Source organism: Macaca fascicularis, chromosome 14, assembly GCF_037993035.2.
Source record: "Macaca fascicularis isolate 582-1 chromosome 14, T2T-MFA8v1.1".
Classification (NCBI taxonomy): domain Eukaryota; kingdom Metazoa; phylum Chordata; class Mammalia; order Primates; family Cercopithecidae; genus Macaca; species Macaca fascicularis.
This window is the reverse complement of record NC_088388.1, coordinates 15,956,359-15,965,295: the sequence shown is the minus strand read 5'-3', so window position 1 is coordinate 15,965,295 and position 8,937 is coordinate 15,956,359. Positions and strand designations below refer to the sequence as shown.

General features: G+C 52.2%; 1 protein-coding gene across 3 annotated transcripts; it reads right to left on the bottom strand.

Moving 5' to 3' along the window:
- Window positions 1-1,215: 1,215 nt before the first annotated feature.
- YPEL4 (yippee like 4) lies at window positions 1,216-6,033 on the bottom strand. 3 transcript variants are annotated; one of them, XM_045371871.3, is made up of 5 exons: window positions 3,603-6,033; window positions 3,097-3,421; window positions 2,882-2,925; window positions 2,430-2,538; window positions 1,216-2,207 (listed from the first exon to the last, which is right to left on the bottom strand). In XM_045371871.3, exons 2-5 carry the CDS (start codon window positions 3,235-3,237, stop codon window positions 2,118-2,120), a joined length of 384 nt encoding a protein of 127 aa, XP_045227806.1. In that variant the 5' UTR covers window positions 3,238-3,421; window positions 3,603-6,033; the 3' UTR covers window positions 1,216-2,117. The 3 variants fall into 3 exon arrangements, with proteins under 3 accessions (XP_045227806.1, XP_045227804.1, XP_045227805.1); XM_045371869.2 differs by having other exon boundaries at window positions 5,806-6,033; XM_045371870.2 differs by having other exon boundaries at window positions 3,514-3,734.
- Window positions 6,034-8,937: the final 2,904 nt, after the last annotated feature.

Genomic DNA, 8,937 nt, shown 5'->3' with positions numbered 1-8,937 from the left:
AGCTTACCGGCCGGGCGCGGTGGCTCAAGCCTGTAATCCCAGCACTTTGGGAGGCCGAGACGGGCGGATCACGAGGTCAGGAGATCGAGACCATCCTGGCTAACACAATGAAACCCCGTCTCCACTAAAAATACAAAAAAATTAGCCGGGCGTGGTGGCGGCGCCTGTAGTCCCAGCTACTCGGGAGGCTGAGGCAGGAGAATGGCGGGAACCCGGGAGGCGGAGCTTGCAGTGAGCCGAGATCGCGCCACTGCACTCCAGCCTGGGCGACAGAGCGAGACTCCGCCTCAAAAAAAAAAAAAAAAAAAGAATATTATAGCTTACCAAAAAGTGATCTTTATGATGTATATGGTCTCCCCTGTAACTGCTGGGCACCCAACAACAGTAGGGATTTCATGTCACTGCCAATAAAATGCCCCTTGGGCCACACGGTGGCATTGACGTTGCGATTTTGAGCTTTTCTTTTTGAGACGGAGTCTCGCCCTTTTGCCAGGCTGGAGTGCAACAGCATGATCTTGGCTCACTGCAACCTCTACCTCCTGGGTTCAAGCGATTCTCCTGCCTCAGCCTCCCGAGTAGCTGGGATTACAGGCACGTGCCATCATGCCTGGCTAATTTTTGAATTTTTAGTAGAAACGGTTTCACCATGTTGGTGAGGCTGGTCTCAAACTCCTGACATCAGGTGATTCACCAGCCTTGGCCTCTCAAAGTGCTGGAATTGCAGGCGTGAGCCATCGTGCCCGGCCTAATTTTTGAGCTATTTTGTTTCACTTCCCATCAACTGCCAGGGCAGCACTTTGGCTGACTGATTTTCCTTTTAGCCTTAAGTGTGCCCATGAACTGACCAGAACATTACAGAACCGGGCTGAAAAGCCATGGGACTCAAGAAAATCCTTATTCTGAGATGAGCCCCTTTCAGTTGCCCAATCCTGGATCTAGGCAAAAATGGACTTACTGTCGGGGTGCCAGCAGACAGAAGGGGTTTTGGATGCTCTCGATGGAATAGCTCACAAAACCCACCCCTCTTATACGCAAAACCTCACCTGAAGTTTATCCTCTGGTAAAAGCTCAAGCAGTAGTCTTGCCATGGATACGGCAACTGCTGCCCCCTAGTGGTCTAAAGGGACAGGCCCGGGTGGGTGGGTGGGGGGTTGTGTGTGACGGGGACAGTTATGGGTACATGCATGGGGAAAGAAAGTCAGAGGACAGGTTGCCTCAAGTTGCTTTTTCCCTTTTTATTAAAAATAGACCCAAGCACTTTATGTATCATACAAAAGTTTCATTCGCTGGTGGCAGCCACGGGAAAGACTGGACCCGTAGCACTGATTTTCCACCTCCCCTCCAGGGGACTGGGTCCCAGGAGCAGTGACTGGGCCTCAGAGAAAGCCCATAAAGACTGCTTGTTCTGGAAGCAGCCGACTGGGGGTGGGGGCTGTTCCGCGTGCAGCTGTCCCTACCCCATCCAACGGCAAAAGTTAGATATTCGAAAGTGCCTCTTCAGTGCCAAGATAAACTAACAAGTGGAGTGAAATGGAAACCCCTTTGATTCTTTTACTATTTCCCAGGGCCTGGGATTTGAGTTTTCCCTGCACGTGAGTCCTTTTCCCTACAAATAGGGGTGGGAAACTTCATCCTCAGAGACTCTGGTCTGTTCTGCTGCCTGAGACCAAAATTTCACTCCAACCCAAGCTTTTTCTCATTTGTTATTCTGTGGTCCATGATCTACTAGCCCCGTGACCCAAGGTTTGTCCTCTGTTCACTCAAAAAGAGGTGGAGCAAAAACGGATTCCTCCCACAACCCTCTCTGCCTGAGTCTACGCCCTGCCATTGCCTCAACTTTCAGGAACTTGGGAACAGAAGGACCCACAACCATCCCTTTCCCCCAGTTCTGTCTCTCCCTGACTGCTGCCCACTCCTGAGCCTTAACACCCCTGGGGTACACCCAGACCCCTGTTCCAAAGGGTGCCTGGTAGTGGATATGGTGGAGGCAGGGGAGGGGTTGGTTGGAGCCAGGTTTCCCCCAGGGGTGGGGCAGTACTCATGCTGGTATAGACTGCTTGGCAGGGCCGTGGGGAGGGAGGGGCATGCGGAGGAAGGGCACAGCCTGCCTGAGCCCCTCAGTCCCAGCCGTTGTCCTTCACCATGTGTGACATTTCAATGATATATTTCCCTTCCTTGTACTTCTGGCTCGTCTCAAAAGCTTGTTCCTGGTGAAGGAGAAAGCAGTGATTGTAGGACAAAGCAGTTTCCTTCCAGGCCCCATTGCCACCTGTACGGCCCCCACCCCGAGACTCATCCACCTAGCCCAACCCAGTAACTAGTTCTTTCTTTCCTCTTTGGACCATGCAAGGACCTGATGTGGTCACTGGGGCTTGAAGGGCCGTGGGGACTTCCACTTTAGAGGGTGACCCTCTTCCTCAGGTACTTACATATTTCCAGCCCAGTGTGGTTTTGCAGCTCTCACAGAAAATATCAGCTACCGAGTGGAGCCCCGTGAGCAAGAGGCGCTGTTCAGCTGGCCCGCAACCCACGTTGACCCTGTCTCAGGAAACAGGAAGGACCCAGCACCCAGTGGGATTGCACTGTCAGTCCAGTCTCCAGACAGCCCAAGGGAACTTCCAACTGGAGAGAACTGGACAGCCCCTGCCTTTAATAATTCACCCCTTTAAGACTAGAGCCTGGGCCTTCTTTTTCCAACGTTATGATTTCAATTCTCCCTGGGCTCCCCATGTGAGAACTTCAGACTGAGAACCCCTTTGCAAAAGGGGAGGCAAAGACTGAAGGCACAAGATCACCTTATGGATTCCCCCCTTTCTCCACAGGGAAATGACTCACTCACACATAAGCACAAGCACACGCACAAGGAAAGAGGTAGACTCACACGGAGTTAAACAGGTAGGCTCGGCCATGGCTCCCTTGGAAGGACTGTGGAGACATAGGACAGACAGTGACTACCAAGCAGCCCTCAGCCCCACTGCCTGAATCCCCGCAGGGGTGTGTGGGAGAGAGGAAGAGCTTCGCTGCCTCACCCCTGGGTGATGTTCAGGCTAGCCTGGTGCACGAGAAGAGGGGAATGGCAGGTCCCGCTTCACGTACCTTGGAAATAAGCTCATCGTGTTTGGCCAGGTGTGCACGGCAGTGGACACAGCTGTAAGTGCGGTGGCAGCGGGGCAGGTAGCTGCGGAAAGTCTTGGTGGGGAGGCAGGCAGGGCCTGGACCGGGGTCACAGCTGGGCATGACGGGCTGGAGGACAATGCCCTGGCGGGCTGGAGGGGCTGGCGCCGTGCAGCCCCCGCAGAGACGGTCGCAGGTGAAGCAGCGGAGCAGGTTGGCTAGAGCCGTGTTTCAGGGCAGGAGAAGTGTTGGGGGGCTGCCCGGCGAGGGCCCCCCCAGACGAGAACCAGATAGAAATAGAAGTCACCTGGGAAGAGGGGAAAGGACATCAGGGGAGCCGTGACCTCAGGAGGGCCCCTCCTGAGGGAATGGAGGAAAAGGGGCTCAGCTCACCCATGCCTCTACTTCCCCCATCACCATCGATCCCCCCTCGGCATCCAGTTGCATTGTTGCCCTGTCCCCTGGATCCCCATCCTGCTCTGGCAAACCTGGCAGCCGATCCAGGCTTCTGGCGCCAAAGCCAGGGAGTCGGTGTTTCTCCCTCCTGGGGCAGAAGCAGCCTCCACCATTTTCCACAGAGAGAAGCCCACGAGCACAGACGCTGCCATGGGAGCAACGTCATCTGCAAGTGCCCTCTCCTTGGTTTTCAGTTCTTCGTGAGGCTCTGCATCGCACAGGCATTGGTAGGCACTGTGTCTCCGGGGATCAGAGTCTTTTAAGAGTTGGGGATGCCTGAAGGTCTTTCTTTTACATGGCCTTTGTTTGCAATACAATTGATCCTTTATACATTTTGGCGGGGGAGGTGTAAGGTGAGGGGAGGAGGAGCATGCAGGCAGGTATACAAACCCTGATTCAGTTCTCTCCTGAGGTCAGGGTCCTGCGCTCTGGGACTCTTCACTAGAACTTTATAGTTGTTTCCAGCAGTACCGAAGCCCTCACATGTGGCCGCCCATTCCCGCACCTTGGTTTACTCATTCTGGCCCAGAATAAGCACCTGCCTGTCTTCCCAGCCTCTGGGCCCCTTGGTCTTTCTCTTTCCTATTCTTTACTAACTGTTGCCTTAGCCCTTGGTTAAAGACTTAGGCAGAAAATACATTTTCTTCAGGCAATCTGACAGCTGGAGCCAATGGGAAATGGGTAGCGTGTCAGAGGAGCCTGATTCCTGGGCTGGGCAGGGCTGTGTGGTAGGGTGAGAGCAACGGCCACAACGAACAGCAGAAGGAGGACTCATTTTTAACAGCTGTGCTTTGGGGCACAAGGCAGAAAATGTTTCTACCTTCTCCCAGGGGGCAGGGACAAACAGCAGTGACTGTGGGTGACTGAAGATGAAGTAATTGCTGGGTTCTGATTAGGAATAGAGGAAGATTGCCTTCTGCCCACGCGCCAGCTTCCGAGTGGCTGAAGGTGCTGGAGGAGAGGATAAGAAGGGAGGTGGCCCCTGTGGGCTCCGATAAGCAGGTGAGCTGCTGCTTTCTGCTTCATAGAGCTCCCGGCCCGCTGTGGGTGGTTAGCCTAAGTCTGGTTCAGAGATGCCAGCTGGGCACTCTGGCAATGCTAGAGCGCTAAGCAGAGGCGAGGCAGTGTTGGCTGCGGTTAGCCAGGGCATACAGACTGTCCTCGTCCTGTCGTCCGCAGTGGCCACAAGCACCCAGCCGTTCCGCTCTCTGAAGGCCGCCAGGCAGTCTCTCCACAAAACCTCCATAGAGACTATCTTCAGTTTCAGGTCCTCTCCTCCTGGCTGGGCCCCAGGAAAACACCTTGGGCTGAGTTCAGGGTGACATTGGGCTCCGGCTGCAGGAAATGGGCCCTCCTTGCCAAGAGAGCACCTTTCAGTCTCTGCTTCACAGGTCTGCCTTCAACTTTGCCTGCGAGTTCCCCTCTGACATGCACTACCTTGAAACACCTTCAAGGGGCATGGGGAACGGGGCAGCTTGGGTCCCCAATCTTGGGCTCCTTCTCCAGCCTCCAGCCGTCACGCCTCCCTCCCTCTCCCCTAATTCCCAGTCAAGCCAAGGAGAGGCTGCAAGGAAGGCCAGAGAATCACAGAAAGGGGAGTAGGGGTCATTTTTTCACCCATCTCGGATCACAGGGAGAAGCAAGTTGGGCAAATGACTGGAGAAAAAACAAAGGCAAGCCGAGTGCTGGGGAGAGATGTTCCCCTGAAGTGAGATGGGGCTGGACCGTGGGAGGAAGGGGAGAGGGAGGGCTGGCGGGGGCAACTGACAGCTGACAACAGAGGCGCCGAGGCAGAGGCTGGAGGAACCAGGTGCGAATCTCGTGCTTCTTAGGGGGGAAAGAAAGGGAGGGGGACACCTGCTCACAATGGATTTTCTCATCTGCTCTGAGGTTTTGGCATCCCCCGGGCTGGTATTCTCAGTATGGTATGGTCCAAATAATTAGCAGCACTGCCAGCTCCCAGGGCAGGCTTTGGGGGTCTGCACCAGCAGCAAAACAATAAACAGTAATGCCTGATGCTACAGCCAAAGTTGCCGGGAAATAAGTGCGGGAATCGTCAGAGCTTGGAGAGGGATGGAAGAACCGAGAGAGAGGAGCGGAGGCAGCAGGGAGGGGGAAGGGAGGACAAAGGGTGGATGAATAATGTTTTTGCAAAGGGGAGAAAGCAACACGCAGCAGGAGGAGGAAATTTGCAAAGAGAAAAAAAATTCATTTGGAGAAGGGCTGCCCCCTCACCTTGAGGTCTGCTCCAGAGATCTCCGTCTATCTCTCTCTCTCTCTCTCAATCTCTCAATCTCTCTGCTCACTCTTCTCTCTTCTCTTTCCGCTCCTTCAATTGGGAAGGGGATGGGGGTGGGTGGGGGGAGGGTAGTTGGGGACTCAAGACTGGGGCTGCAAAGCTGGCCAGCTGCTGGGGGGGCAGAGGTTGTCTCTCGTTCTGTACCTCGGTCTGTGGGTGAATGTGGCTGTGTGTTGTGGAACTGCATCATAACACTGTGAGTCATCCATCCCCCCACCCCCCCTCACCTCCCACGTCAGAGCAGGGCTGGGAGACACAGGAGGCGGGTCGGAAGGAAGGGAGGGGGCAGGCATCAAAGGACGGGGCTAGAGGAGTGGGGGCCGAGGGACGCGGTGGCGATGGTGGGCAAGGGGAGAGGCAAGTTGTTAAGGAGGAAGGCAGTGTGGCCAAGGAGATAGGAAGAACCTGGGGGAAGACAGGGCTGGGCAAAGATGCAGTGAGGGTGGCAGGGCTAGAGGAAAGGAGGTGGCAAGGCTGGTGAAGGAAGATATGGATGCAGAGTGAGGCAGCACACACACATTTAAGATGATACACTTTCCCATTTCAGCTTGGACACCAGCCCTGAAGCAGGGAAAAGACAGATGTACTAATTGTCATGGATGGCAAACCGTGCCCCAAAACTTGTACCAAGCCTTAAAGCCTCAGTTTAATACTCCTGAAGGAGTCATAGACCCAATATGACATTTTGCATGCAGAAACCTCTTAACAGCTACCTCCAAATTATGTGTGCTTCATGAATGGAGACACCTACATTATATGAAATTTTCTATTGGGCTGTAAACTTCCTGAGACAGGCCTTCTGGGAAATTCCTCTCTACATCCCAGGACCGCAATGCCTAGTACAGACCCATGCATTTAGATGTTTCCAAAATAGCAATTGTTTCCGCGGCATTATGTTCTGCTGGCCTAGAGGTCTTAGTTTCAGAGGGAGGAACGCGGCCACCAAGAGACACAACAATGATTCCATTAAACTGGAATTTAAGATTGCCACCTGTCCACTTTGGGTTCTTCTTACCTTTAAGTCAACTAGCTAAGAAGGGAGTTACAGTGTTGGCTGGGGTGACTGACCCAGACTATCAAGATGAAATCAGTCTACTGCTCCACAATGGAGGTAAGGAAGTATGCATGGAATACAGGAGATCCCATAGGGTGTCTCTTAATATTACCATGCCCTGTGATTAAGATCAATGGGAAACTACAACAGCCCAATCCAGGCAGGATTACAAACAGCCCAGACCCTTCAGGAATCAAGGTTTGGGTCACTCCACCAGGTTAAAAAAACATAATCTGCTGAGGTGCTAGCTGAAGGCAAACGGAATACAGAATGGGTAGTCAAAGAAAGTAGTCATCAATACAAGCTATGACCACGTGACCAGTTGCAGAAATGAAGACTGTAATTGTCATGAGTATTGCCTCCTCCTTTTGTTAGGAACATGTTTGTGCATATATACACTTGTACTAAGAAAATATCTTGGCCGGGCGCGGTGGCTCAAGCCTGTAATCCCAGCACTTTGGGAGGCCGAGACGGGCGGATCACGAGGTCAGGAGATCGAGACCATCCTGGCTAACACGGTGAAACCCCGTCTCTATTAAGAAATACAAAAAAAACTAGCCGGGCGAGGTGGCGGGCGCCTGTAGTCCCAGCTACTCGGGAGGCTGAGGCCGGAGAATGGCGTGAACCCGGGAGGCGGAGCTTGCAGTGAGCTGAGATCCGGCCACTGCACTCCAGCCTGGGTGACAGAGCGAGACTCCGTCTCAAAAAAAAAAAAAAAAAAAAAAAAAAGAAAATATCTTCATTTTATTTCCTTTCTTTTGCCTTTATCATGTGACATAAGACTTACTGACTTGATATCAGCATTTTTTTTTTTTTTTTTTTTTTTTGAGACGGAGTCTCGCTCTGTCGCCCAGGCTGGAGTGCAGTGGCCGGATCTCAGCTCACTGCAAGCTCCGCCTCCCGGGTTCGGGCCATTCTCCTGTCTCAGCCTCCTGAGTAGCTGGGACTACAGGCGCCCGCCACCTCGCCCGGCTAGTTTTTTGTATTTTTTTAGTAGAGACGGGGTTTCACCGTGTTAGCCAGGATGGTCTCGATCTCCTGACCTAGTGATCCGCCCGTCTCGGCCTCCCAAAGTGCTGGGATTACAGGCTTGAGCCACCGCGCCCGGCCGATATCAGCATTTAAGTGTTGTTACCTCTATGTAATAGCATTTGGGTTGGGGATTGGTGTGTTTCCGGTTGTACGAAGGATAGCTGTATTATGTTAAGCGTAATTATGACCTTATTATTGTCTTTATTTGAAGATTATGTATGATTTCAGGAGACGTGTATGGGTTCAAGTTGACAACGGGTGGACTTGTGATGGTTAATATTGTCAACTTGATTGGATTGAAAGATGCAAAGAATTGTTCCTGGGTGTGTCTGTGAGGGTATTGCCAAAGGTGATTAACATTTGAGTCAATGGACTGGGAAAGGCAGACCCATCCTCAATCTGGGTGGGCACGATCTAATCAACTGAGCCAGAATAAAAGCAGATAGAAGAATGTGGAAAGACCAGACTGGTTTAGCCTCTGAGCCTACATCTTTCTCCCATGCTGGACACTTCTTGCCCTCGAACATCGAACTCCAAGGTCTTCAACTTTGGGATTCGGACTGGCTTCCTTGCTCCTCAGCTTGCAGACAGCCTACTGTGGGACCGTACCTTGTGATCATGTGAGTCAATATTCTGTAATAACTCCGACTTATGTATACATCTATCCCATTAATTCTGTCCCTCTAGAGAACCCTGATTAACAGAGTGGTTGAGTTGCATCTTCAGACATGAACCAAGTGTCTGGCTTTGGCTTCAAAGAGACTGAATTAGAATCTTAGCTGTGCCAATTACTCGGCAGGAGCCACTAGGCAAATTACTGATACTCTTTGTGCCTTAGTCTTACTCTTCTGCTAAATGAAGTTAATAATATTTACCTCATGGAGATGTAAACTAAAGTGATATAACATTTAAATGCCTGAAAAGTGCCTGGCACATGATAGGCAGTAAACCCTAGTGTCATTTCAAAACAGCATTCTCGCTG

Excerpts from the sequence above, each read along its gene's own strand:
- YPEL4 (XM_045371871.3), bottom strand. The coding sequence starts at position 3,237 with ATGCCCAGCTGTGACCCCGGTCCAGGCCCTGCCTGCCTCCCCACCAAG. Across the intron at positions 2,926-3,096 it reads ACGATGAGCTTATTTCCAAG|TCCTTCCAAGGGAGCCATGG; the intron begins GTACGTGAAGCG and ends ATGTCTCCACAG. Across the intron at positions 2,539-2,881 it reads GCCTACCTGTTTAACTCCGT|GGTCAACGTGGGTTGCGGGC; the intron begins GTGAGTCTACCT and ends TTCCTGAGACAG.